Source organism: Liolophura sinensis, chromosome 11 (genome assembly GCF_032854445.1).
Source record: "Liolophura sinensis isolate JHLJ2023 chromosome 11, CUHK_Ljap_v2, whole genome shotgun sequence".
In the NCBI taxonomy this organism is placed as follows: Eukaryota; Metazoa; Mollusca; class Polyplacophora; order Chitonida; family Chitonidae; genus Liolophura; species Liolophura sinensis.
In genome coordinates this window covers 8,273,296-8,286,561 of record NC_088305.1, presented here as the reverse complement: position 1 = coordinate 8,286,561, position 13,266 = coordinate 8,273,296, and the positions used below count along the sequence as shown (strand labels likewise).

At 40.4% G+C, this 13,266-nt stretch overlaps 1 protein-coding gene and 1 long non-coding RNA gene across 2 annotated transcripts in view; one reads left to right on the top strand and one right to left on the bottom strand.

The window, feature by feature from the left end:
* Positions 1 to 2,493: 2,493 nt before the first annotated feature.
* Positions 2,494 to 4,974, bottom strand: LOC135477485 (uncharacterized). Its single transcript, XR_010445203.1, has 3 exons — positions 4,904 to 4,974; positions 3,115 to 3,212; positions 2,494 to 2,615 (listed from the first exon to the last, which is right to left on the bottom strand). It is a non-coding gene; the product is annotated as an uncharacterized LOC135477485 (long non-coding RNA).
* Positions 4,975 to 5,240: 266 nt separating this feature from the next.
* The window catches only part of LOC135477823 (solute carrier family 23 member 1-like), a 29,251-nt gene continuing 21,225 nt past the window's right edge, over positions 5,241 to 13,266 (top strand). The window contains exons 1-5 of the mRNA XM_064758027.1: positions 5,241 to 5,294; positions 5,776 to 5,904; positions 8,278 to 8,348; positions 8,959 to 9,012; positions 10,573 to 10,690. Of these exons, the coding sequence (XP_064614097.1) occupies positions 5,241 to 5,294; positions 5,776 to 5,904; positions 8,278 to 8,348; positions 8,959 to 9,012; positions 10,573 to 10,690 (426 nt within the window). The remainder of the gene's footprint in view (positions 5,295 to 5,775; positions 5,905 to 8,277; positions 8,349 to 8,958; positions 9,013 to 10,572; positions 10,691 to 13,266) is intronic.

The following is a 13,266-nucleotide window of genomic DNA, read 5'->3' as shown; positions in this document are numbered from 1 at the left end:
AGAATTTCTAGCCCAGTGCGGACTCTGTAATATTTTCATAAGGAATAGGAATGACCAGTCCCCACGTGGAAATAGTTTTATAGTATCTACATGCATATAGGCTATACAAATGACCAGTCCCCACGTGGAGGTGGTTCTACAGCATCTATATAGTCTATACAAATGACCAGTCCCCCCGTGGAAGTGGTTTTATAGTATCCACATGCATATAGGCTATAAACTGACCAGTCCTCACGTGGAGGTGGTTCTGCAGTATCTATATAGGCTATACAAATGACCAGTGGCCACGTGGAAGTGGTTTTATAGTATCTACATGCATATAGGCTATAAACTGACCAGTCCTCACGTGGAGGTGGTTCTACAGTATCTATGTAGGTTATACAAATGACCAGTCGCCACGTGGAAGTGGTTTTATAGTATCTACATGCATATAGGCTATAAACTGACCAGTCCTCACGTGGAGGTGGTTCTACAGTATCTATATAGGCTATACAAATGACCAGTCGCCACGTGGAAGTGGTTTTATGGTATCTACATGCATATAGGCTATAAACTGACCAGTCCTCACGTGGAGGTGGTTCTACAATATCTATGTAGGCTATATAAATGACCAGTCGCCACGTGGAAGTGGTTTTATAGTATCTACATGCATAAAGGCTATAAACTGACCAGTCCTCGCGTGGAGGTGGTTCTACAGTATCTATGTAGGCTATACAAATGACCAGTCGCCACGTGGAAGTGGTTTTATAGTATCTACATGCATAAAGGCTATAAACTGACCAGTCCTCACGTGGAGGTGGTTCTACAGTATCTATATAGGCTATGCAAATGACCAGTCGCCACGTGGAAGTGGTTTTATAGTATCTACATGCATAAAGGCTATAAACTGACCAGTCCTCACGTGGAGGTGGTTCTACAGTATCTATGTAGGCTATATAAATGACCAGTCCCCACGTGTAGGTGGTTTTATAGCATCTACATGCATATAGGCTATACAAATGACCAGTCCCCACATGGATGTGGTTCTACAGTATCTATGTAGGCTATACAAATGAGCAGTCCCAGGGTGAAGGTGGTTTTACATGTAGAAACTAATTAAAAACAAGCCTCAGAACAATTAAACATGATCTTCCCCAAATAGTGTGAGATCATCCAAGACAATGGACCATTACTAGTCTGAACACGGAATTATCCACAAGAAATAAAGATTTTAGCAGTTTACAGAAGCATATGTACAAATGTGGGATATTTAGAAAATTAATTACACCAAAGCGTATACCACTCTGAATGTCAACAGTTACAATTCCAATAATCACCTTCTGATTATTATTATTATTACCATTAATGAAACAATCGTTTAGTTGACTAATTTCTTCTGAATAACGCATATTTTACTTCGTAAAATTCCGAAAATCCAGGTTAATATGAAAATGTACTGCTCGCTGTTCAACAAATTCTCACGCCATTTAAATCCAACGTCAATGGTACACACATGGTTACCAAAAATACAAAAAATACACTCGTCAATTTATATAGGTGAAGAAAGTTTGAGCAGGTCTCTAATACATCACACATGTCACACACATGGCAAACACATGTGACCCTCATTTTAAGCGTTCTTCTATTGCATGCTCCCAAGTCCACATGACCATAAATCAGTTCACGATACGTCTCAAGATATTTTACACTCCGACCTGCAAAACAACTGGGTTTAATATTTCATCGTCGACCTTGCTGTGAGGCTTTTATTACGTTACGTATACGTGAATGTATAGATGTAATCTGGCTTAAGCCAGCTCCTTCATTTGGTGTAGACTTACGTCAAGTGCGTCAGTGTGTATATCTGGTTTCGCTTAACCCGGATCCTGAAGGCACGGGTAGGTTTAGTCCCAGTGCACTGTATAAGGCCACAGACCCCCATTAGTTTTCCATAAGCGACAATGATAACGTTTAGCGCTGTAGCTCAGTCCCAAACATTCCGAGGCCAATAAGCTTTGGTGCATACCTGGCCCAGCCTGAGAGAAAGAAGCTGTAAAAATCTTGACATAGGTTGACCGTCAAAATCTGGACCTTTACATGCCGGCAGCTGGGAGGGGTGCTTAGCAACGCCAAGGGGACGTCACTCGCAGCCTCATCACCACCTGTCTCCTTGTGTCCTCTCGCCCAGAATTTCAAACTTTCACCATTAAAACTCATACCTGCCCAAAGCTTAGACAATTTCCATCATTTTGATACCAAGCATGCACTTGTACACCAAAAACGGCAGGCTGGCAGCAAAAAAAGACTTTACACCCTAAAATACACAGAACTACAATCGTCCCTACTGAAAAACGCAAGTTGTAATGGGGGTCTGTGTCCTATCACACCAGCCAACTTTTTTTAAAATCAATCATTTTTGCACCACATAATGCTTACTACCTCTAAACCTCACACATAAAGTTACAGCTTGATACATGCAAAAACTTTTCAGTAGGAGGAATTTAACTTGGGGTACCCCTATCTTGGAAATGTGTCTGTTTGTCCGTCCTCAAGCACCAAGTTCAAAGCTCTGTAGTGCACATACCGTTCAAAATATCTTAACCAGGTCAAATGTTTTGGAAAGCTGGTATGTATATCTGCAAGAAAAATGAAAAAATTCCAATGACAAAGTATTTTACATTTTCCATTGACAAACATTTAGAAAATTATGGATTTTCAAGTAGATTTTCTTGTTTACAGCAGTGTTAAGAAAATACTTAAAAGCCAAAAGTGTCAAAATATATATCAAAAGACAGGTAATTTATCTGACAATTCACTTAGCAAATATAGGACATACCTTTTAGCAACTTTGTGCAAAATTTGACTTAAAGTAATACAGGTGGGTAGCAAAGCGGAGTTTCAAAATTCCAGAAAAGTACATTTTGATCACCATCAAAGTAAACATATGCATCCAAATTGATATAGAAATGCTCATAGGCAGAGTTTCCATGGATAGGGCTAAAGAAAAGACTAGTATCCCTTTTACATAGTGATTCACATGATAAAACCCTTTAAAAGATCACCCACTCCCCCCCCACACACACACTACCCCCCTTTCCCGTCTCCCCCATGGCTGCCATTGGTTGGCTGGCTTACCTCAACTCACAGTGCAAAAGAATCCCACCACCTGTGTTGTTGCCTCAGACTAAATTAGTACTTTCCACATAACAAACACCAAAGTGTGACACTGGCATCTACAAGAGATAAGTAGAGGGGAGAAATATGAATTTGCCACTTACAAAAATAAAGCCACACAGTACATGCACATTGGTCATTCAGACAGTCAGCAAGGCAACCCTCCCAAGACATGTTGAAGGGACCCAAGAAGAGGGGAAAAGCTATACTTTTTAACCTGTAACAACACAGAAATCCTCAAATAATCAGTGAGAAATTACATCCGTAATCAGGTTCCACACTGGGTGTTGCTGGGTGGGCATGAGGAATGGACATTCAAACTGTCCGTACATATATGAGAAACCTGTGACGTTTCCCCGGTTGGGGGGGTGGGGGGGCCGGAGGGGTATGTGTCATGGTGTAGTACCGGACCAATGACGGGGATTCTAGGTCGGCCAAGGGAGTGGAAGACTGCATCCGAATGGTCAGGCCTTTGAGGAAGCTGAACGGCTAGCAGACCCCACTCACCTAGGTAGATCCCAGTTCAATATATGCATAAACCAGGCAAAGTTCACTGACGCCATGTTTGGGAGACAAGATCTAAAGAGGGAAACCAAGACAAAAGCTCAATAGGTATTAAACTAGGATGTGAAAGACATATGTAGCTGTCTAATTTCTAACTTGTGTGTGAGGACATTGGAAACATAAAAAAAATCCCAGCTGCCCAGGGAGGTGGATGCCACACTGGGCCAGATACTAAAACAAAAACTCCTTGAGATGTCGCAGGAACAGCGTACTATGTTCTGGTGGAAAAACAGACACCTGGTGGGGCAGAGACTCATTTTCACAAGGGCAATATTCCAACAGATCACACTCACATGTATGCTAGAAACTTGAAATTGATCATTTTTGTTCCAACGCCACACATACTGTGTGAGTGCACATGTAACTTGTCAGAGGAATGAATATACACATACAATGAAAACTACATGCCTACAGTGGTTTATTTTTAAGTTTAAAGAGGAAAATTTACCTTGTCCACTTCAAGTCTATGCCCAAAACAGCAGACAGTGTTTCAGCAGAGATGCCTGTTTTTAATGTTTTGTGACCTGCAGGATGATTTGAAGCACATTTACCTAGTGTGTGGTGGCACACATGGGAGGAACCTGACTTGGTTTGTAAATTAAATGCACACTGGCCCTCTCTACTACTCTAGCCAAGTAAATTAATCTGCTGATGTGTTTTTATCCACCTGTGTGAGGCTGGGCCCTTATATGTGATGCAAGGCCTTATTGACCATCCTTAATCACACCACCCTATCTATCAGCCACATACTCCAATTTCACTCGCAGCACTCAAATTTTGCATTATTTATCAAATGTCAGCCCCAAAAGAGACATTTTAAAAACCAGGAACAATGAAACATTGTCTGTGTTTGTTCCAGTCTGTTTATACTCCTGTACTACCCTTGACCACAGAGCGTTTTAGCCGATTTTTAGACAAAATGGATATGTGGGGAAAATATAGAATTAAAAAGCTTTAAAACTGCTCAATCAAGTTCCATGTCAATGCAAACCACATCGCAGATGTACCCACCAAATATTATCAGGCTGTTGCCAAATCTGAGCACACAGTGACATATTACATGTTTTGGCACAAGTGGACAGATCAGGCCACAGACCCCCATTAGTTTTCCATAAGCGACAATGTTAACGTTTAGCGCTGTAGCTCAGTCCCAAACATTCCGAGGCCAATAAGCTTTGGTGCATACCTGGCCCAGCCTGAGAGAAAGAAGCTGTAAAAATCTTGACATAGGTTGACCGTCAAAATCTGGACCTTTACATGTCGGCAGCTGGGAGGGGTGCTTAGCAACGCCAAGGGGACATCACTCGCAGCCTCATCACCACCTGTCTCCTTGTGTCCTCTCGCCCAGAATTTCAAACTTTCACCATTAAAACTCATACCTGCGCAAAGCTTAGACAATTTCCATCATTTTCATACCAAGCATGCACTTGTACACTAAAAACGGCAGGCTGGCAGCAAAAAAAGACTTTACACCCTAAAATACACAGAACTACAATCGTCCCTACTGAAAAACGCAAGTTGTAATGGGGGTCTGTGTCCACCTACGTCCAACATTCTGGTATACCAATCGTCATGCGGTAAACGAACTGCACTGTTCTCTACCTTCGGGGAAGGAGAGTTCTACGGGAAATGTAGGAACTGCACTTCGGCGGTTTCCGATAGCAATTCTCCTAACACAGAAGACTTCAGGACTAGTTCTTAGGCAAACTGGAGTCGCCCACAGCGGATCTTAGCGCTGACTTTGTTTATAACTTATCAACTTGAGGTACATACTAGAATTTGTTTATGACATTTACCTGCAAGGAAAATCATGCTCTTTCAATGATGTATGGTTGATATTTAAACTTTCTTCTCCTTTAAAAAAGAGATTAAGATTATCCTGTTAGCCCAAAAAAAATGCCAGCTCATGCTGACTTCCTCTCCGCTCGTACGTGAATATTCTGCCGGCGATCTGAGGATGACCTCGGATTTCTAAAAACCTTTTCCGGGATTTCGGGATTTGGTTTTCTTCGTGAACAGAATGTGCTGTAGAAACATTGTTGTATTCTACATGGACAGATTGTGGCTAACAAGCGCAATGGCATTGACGTGGATAAGTGGGATTACGTCGCTCGAGACTGTCACGGCCTGGGCATTCGTAACAGTTTTGAGCATGAACGACTGATCAAGTTTGCAAGAGTCATTGACGTAGGTGAAGAGCGGCAGATATGCTACAGATAGGAGGTATGAAAAGCAGTTTACACACGACGTGAGGAGTTAGAAGTATAGATTGCCTATTTTCACACCTTATTTTAAGACCAAATATTATTTGTGTTGCGGTAGATTCAAATATAAGACTGGTTTATGTTCTTATGTATTCAGTGTCAGTTAAGTAACGGTTTTCATGCAATCAGAGAATATTAGAAAAGATCACTCCACTGGACTATCAGGTCAAACCTACACATTGTCTAAACATTTTAGCTCCTGAATTTTGGTAGGGTCGTAGATGTAAGCACGTCTGTCAGCATCATGTCGATGGATGTGTCATGGATTTCCCCCATTGGCTATGTCAGGTTTTCTCCAACCATAATGCTGGCCGCCTTTATATGAGTGAAATATTCTCCAGTGCGGCTTAAAAAATAAAGTTTCACGAAGTATGGTTTAATACCCAAGAGTTCAGTATTAAATGGGGATCGTCCATATCGAGCCCTTTCCGTATCATAAACGGAGTTAGGCAAGGGGGGATTTTATCACCTACTCTGTTTAACCTATACCTCCATGAACTGGACGTTGCTCTGTCCGATGGATGTGTTGGATGTAATGTTGGAGGTATATTTATCAATCACCTTATCTACGCCGATGATATGTGTATAATCTGCCCGTCTGCAAAAGCAATGCAAGCTCTCTTTAAAGTATGTGAAGAGTATGCTCTTTCCCATGACATAATTTTTAATACCCGTAAGACTGTGTGTTTGGTTATTAAACCTAAAACGTATAAAGATTTCAATCCCCCGCCTTTGTACCTTAATGAAAGATTGCTATTTTATGTCCAATCGTATACTTACCTTGGGCACATTATTACTGACAATTTGTCTGATGATGCGGACATTCTGTCTCAGAAAAGAAAGCTCTGTATTAGAGCCAACATGTTGATACGTAAGTTTAGTTCTTGTACTCAGCTTGTTCAAGTACAACTTTTTCGTAGTTTTTGTTGCAATATATACTGTTGTCAGCTTTGGTGTACTTTTCTGAAAAAGGTTATAAGCTCATTACGGGTCACTTACAATAATGCATTTAGATGGTTAATGTGTTTCAGGCGCGATTGTAGTGCCAGTTTTATGTTCTGCATTAATGGTGTACCGTCCTTTGGTGAATTACTGCGCAGGTCAGTGTATTGTTTCAGACGGAGACTTATGTTTACTGACAATTCCATCGTAATAAAACTCCTGAATAGTGACGCCAGTATAACATCTCGGCTTCAGGAGAGGTGGGCAGTTTTACTATACTGATGTGAAGTCGGTATATGTCGCCAATGTTATGTGTATATAGTTTTTTTTTTCTTTGTGTGTGTGTGTTTATCTTTTTTTATATGGACATTTCAGTCTGAAATAAAGCTCTATCTGTCTATCTATCTATCTATCTATCTTAAAACCCCAATCAGATCAATAAGTAAACAAATACATAATTTCCTCGTGAAAATGCAAATACAGTGAATCTGGCCAGCAAAACTGCGTTGCTTTAGTTTGTATTTTTCTCTGTTTATAGACACTTTTACGTGCACAAAGTCTATATTTATGAACTTACCTTTACCTAACCAACACATTGAGACGTTAGGGCAGGTTTGCTGCATAAGATAAAACAAAAATCTTTCATATAATGCATTGTATATGGCCCAAGAGCCTCTAATTAGGGTTTTTTTTAACATTTCTGAGGTGTTTAAGTATCGGCCTATTAATGGTTCAGAATTATTCTTTGAAATCAAATTTAAACTCATTTTGTTGAGTTAATTACTGATGACTGTACGACGCCAAGTATTCACGTTGTATCAAGTTTCTGCTTTTAAAAATGCATGCTTTCTTAGTCGCTCTATGAAAAAAGTTTATATTAATTATATATTGGTTTCCACACAGGAGGCAGCAAATTTGCTTGAAATGTTCCACACTCGCATGCATCTTTACCGGAGAGCTTATCAACACCGCGTCACTCAACTCATAGAGGAAATGTAAGTCTATTGTCTGATGCAGCTGCTAATTTTTGAGGCAATTTTATTCTGGAAAATTGAAATTTATGAAGTCGAAAGGCCAGAGTTATTGCACCAAGCTTTAAGTCATCCCCTAAATTTTAGAAAGAAAAAAAGTTAACATAAATTACAAAAGAACAATTACGAAATACGCACATATACCTAAGCCTATAATGTGGACATATATAGCTAGTGAAGGATGTTACATATTTGACGTCTGGTGTCAGAAGTGAGAGGTTGAGACAGGTTTGTTATGTGATGTCCGAAGTGGAGATATGTGTCAGATGTCGTATCTGGTGACAGAAGGGAAATGGTTAAACAGATTTGTTGTCTGCCTTCAGGAGTGGAAGGATGTGTCAGGTTTCTCCTCTGGTGCCAGAAGGGAGATGGTGAAACAGGGTTCTTGTCTGGTGTATGAAGGGAGAGGCTGAACACACATTTGTGAGAGCGAGAGAAAATTTTGATTACTGTAGCTGAAGTGAGAATTTACGGGATGTTGCCTGACGTCATAATTAAGAGAATGACGAAGGCCTGTTGCTTGCTGCTAGAAATGAGAGGATGAAAGGCTTGTTGTCTTGAGTTTGATGTCAGAAGTGGCACTTAGAAACTATAACTATATATTTACTATATTGGATAAATATTTCATTCTTGCTTCACTCTTATTTTGGGCTTTTACTCAGTAAAGTGGCCTGAGCATCACAGCACATGTGGGTGTATTTGTCGATATTTTATAAAAAAGTATTAACTGTTGTGTGGGTATGGGAACGACCTACAGATACCTGACAATGCCGCTACTGAGACAGAGAATTTTGGTGCTCCTATCCTTCTACTGTTTGATGGGCCTTTCTGCACGCCACGTGTGAAAAAGTTGGTTAGTAATTTGCCAAAGTTCGGTGGTTTACTCTGGGTGCTCCAAGTACCTCTGTCATTAAAGCTTACTCTTCTCAGGATAAAAGAAATAATTAATAGACAATGCTAGTGCTAGTTAACAATTTATGTTCTTTTTTATACACTATTTACAGGATGACAGATGCATTGTTGTTGGCAGATAACCACATCAAAATACCTGGAGAAAGGTGAGATATGTTCTAGCCAATGGTATTGGTCTCACAGGGTAGGATACTCTCAATGCAGCACAGGGATAGTATGCGTACACTAAGACACACTTTGCGTAATATCACATATCCTTAACACCGTGTAAAAGAACTTAACAAAGTGGACTGGTTCATAATAGCAAGCGACACAGAAGCCACTGGGAGAAAGATTAGTGAATAAAACACTACAACGTTTAAAACAAATCCCTTCCACCTTCTGTACCAATATTTATATACACAGGGTGTCCCAGAAGTCGTACACCATGCTGATTTTCATTTTTTTCTGTGATTCCGATTTAATACTGATTTTCATTTTTTTTCTCTCTCTTTCAGAGTTAATTATGGCTAATAAACTAACAGTACAAGAAAGAGTTGAATTGGTTTTTATGTTTGGAAGAGGTGGGGCAACACACCGCTCTGTATCCCAAGCATCCAACCTCCTTCGTGATGGTGCGCGACTTCTGGGACACCCTGTTCACAGGTGCTATTATATCACCAAAAACATCAACTCTTTCATCCCTTCTGGGCGTACTGTAAAATATTGGCCGATAAAACATGAGGATCAAGATTAAACCTCCAAGGGTTTAAACGGAGTTATCAGATTACAATAGTATACTAAAATGTAATCCACTGAGAATTATATTCGCTGAGAAATAGGTGACTGCTAAGGGGCTGATTGCTAACGGGTTGGCCTGTGGAGTGTCCTTTGATAGATGCAGTGACAGATCTCCTGGGTGGCGTCAAAAGTGGGAGGCTGCGGCAGGTTTGCTGTGCGGTGTCAAAGGTTGTGATAGGCTTTATTTTTGGTGTCAGACATCGAAGAGTGAGACAAATGGAACAATGTGACATTTTTTTCTGATATTAAAAGGTTATGGTAGTTTTGTTGTTTGGCGTCAGGACTGACACTGGCTGTCTGGTGCCAGAGGTGGGAGAATATGACAGGTTTCTTGTCTGATGCCAGAGGTGAGAGGATATGACAGGGTTGTTGTCTGGTGCCAGAGGTGGGAGGATATGACAGGGCTGTTGTCTGGTGCCAGACGTAGGAGGATATAACAGGGCTGTTGTCGGGTGCCAGGGGAGGAAGGATATGGCAAGGCTGTTGTCTGGTTCCAGAGGTGGGGGGATATGACAGAGCTCTTGTTTGGTGTCAGAGGTGGGGTGATATGACAGGGCTGTTGTCTGTTGACAGAGGTGGGATGACAGAGGTGACAGGACTCTTGATTGGTGCCAGATAGGAGCACATGGCAGGGCTGTTGTCTGGTGCCAAAGGTGGGATGATATGACAGGGCTGTTGTCTGGTGACACAGGTCTGATGACAGAGGTGACAGGGCTCTTGATTGGTGCCAGAGATAGGAGCACATGACAGGGCTGTTGTCTGGTGCCAAAGGTGGGATGACATGACAGGGCTGTTGTCTGGTGACAGAGGTGGGATGACAGAGGTGACAGGGCTCTTGATTGGTGCTAGAGATAGGAGCACATGACAGGACTGTTGTCTGGTGCCAAATTGGGATGATATGACAGGGCTGTTGTCTGGTGCCAAAGGTGGGATGATATGACAGGGCTGTTGTCTGGTGACAGAGGCCTGATGACAGAGGTGACAGGGCTCTTGATTGGTGCCAGAGATAGGAGGATATTACAGGGCTGTTGTATGGTGCCAAAGGTGGGATGATATGACAGGGCTGCTGTCAGGTAGCAAAAAAGAGGCAGATGAGACCGATTTATTATCAGGAGTGGGAGAGTTGGATAGTCTTTGATCAGGCAACAAAATTATGAAAATGAGACAGCATTTTTTGCTCACAACGCTCACAGAGCTTTGTGATATCTTGTGTTATGTATTGGAAAACGAGACACTATTGTTATCTGGTTCCAGAGGCGAGAGTGTGAAACTGGTTGGTTATCTCGTGTAAACATGAGGAGATGAGCTTGGTTTGTTGTGAGACGTGAGAGTGTCCGTAGGGGTTTTGTCTGGTGCCAGAAGAGGGTGGGTGGGATACGTGTGTTAGCAGAAACGAGATTAAATGTATGTATTCCTGGGGTATTATGCCGTACTTACCATAGTTTGTCATGACAACCATAAAACATCATATATGCCTTTGTGTGGCAGTGTGAGCCCACACTACTAACATATTATTGCTGCTGAAAGACACCAGACATAACACTGCCCAATTCGCATTGTACACTTTACATTATATATTCTTGCCTTCCTACTAACCTTATTGTTTTTATATAACCCTGTGGATAACACACCATCTAAGACTTTGTCTCTTTTGTGAAACTGAGAACAAATGCATTTAAAGAACTGAGATGAATTAGCAGTTCTGTTGTATGATATCGTGAATAAAAGGCTGCTACATCTGTTTTGTGTTTCGAAGTGATGTGATAGCTTTACTGTCTTATGCCAGAAATGAGAGGATTTCGCAAGTCTGAGAAGATATAAATACACACATATATATATATATATATATATATATATATATATATATATATATATATATATATATATATATATATATATATATATATATATATATATATATATATATATATATATATATATATATATATATATATGAATAATAAAAGGTTTGGTGGCGAGTAAAACTGATTTTACAGAGAGTTGAATAGACGCGACTCTCTAAAAGAAATAGACTATAATAAACAGAATTGAAAGAAACTTTTATCAACTAAATAAAAATAAAATACAAAATGCAGCCTTCAGCCCCGCCTTTATACAGCCTAGCCGAGTCATTTTAATCTGAACTGCAACAGCTACTAGTATATGTGAAACACTATTCGAATACATGTACTTGATCCAACCAGGTTGGAACTAAGGTAAGTTATATATACGTCGGAACCAAAAGCCTTAGCTTAATGTCACATGCATGTCTGAGGCAGGTTGTGCTAACTTTAGACTTGTTGCATTATTTGTTTGAGTCTTTATTTTTCCAGATTGTTGAAAGTTATAATACAAATCGTCTTCGGTGTCCTCGTCGTTTAAAAAAAAAGATTTTGGGACTGTGAAATTATAATTTGCAGGCGGCAAATGTTAATTTGCAAAAGCATTATGACATTGATGATCATGCAATAGCCCCCTATAAGCCTGCAGAGATGAGATTTATAGCATAACTGTTATGACTGGTAAATTCGTTCGGGGCTACGAGATTAAAAGCCACGGGTTAAAAAAACTGTTTCTCTTCCAAAAAAAAAGTGTTTTTTCACCATACAATTTTTTTTTCTCCATGTCAAGTACATTTGCCACGGTCTGAGCAGTATATTAATAGATGAACTTAGTGAACTAAAGTCAGGAGGGGAGCAGAGCGGGGAGGGAGTGGGGGAAATGATAATAGTCAAATGTTTTAATTATATATACTCCCATAATACACAGTAACTTCAGTGTTTGGTGCAAATAGCCAAAGCTACACAAAGTGGCCACGAATCTTGACAAATGCCGATCTCGGTTCAGAGGACGTTCTTTTACGCCTTTTGTGAATTCAACAAAAGTATTATCACAACAAACCGGTGAATTTTTATACATCTAAAATATACAGGAATATATATGTTGACGATACAGTCATGTGCACGAATTGCATTAATGTGTGTAGTTTAGCCAAATTTTTACAAGGCCACACACATAGAAGCGTTTTTACGACAAAGCAAGAAGGAAGTGTACGTGTTTACCAGTGAAAAAAACGCTGAGACGAGATGTCGGTCTGTGGTATTTTCCCATCGTTTCTGTTTTTGACAGGTGACTCACTTTTTGTGATATACGTGCAAGTTTAAATGTAATAATGGCCATGAGTTACAACTAAAGTTCATTGTTAGAACTTAAGATAAATGCTTGCTGAAACGTTTCGGAAACGCATATGAAATGAAACAGTACGATGTAAAAAAAGGTGAGACTGGTACACTTGGTCTGTTTTAGATTCACGATTAATTACTGGTTGGTGAAAATGAGGTTCTGTCTGGAGCATGTTCCACATAACAGTCACCGCAAAAGGCTTGACATAACTTCGGTCACAACTCGGAGTGAAGGGACATTTGGTATGTGCTTGGCCCAACGTTTGGATGGCTTTAATAAAACGGACTCCCGTCCCTCTGATCTACTGCTGTTAGAGCCTTAACCAATATGGTCTCTTGTACCTATCAAACTCCCGATGCAACGACCGGCAGTCTCAATTCAGTAGGTTTGAAGGTCACTGAGCCAGGGTCGGTAGTTTTCTCCAGGCACTCAGGTTT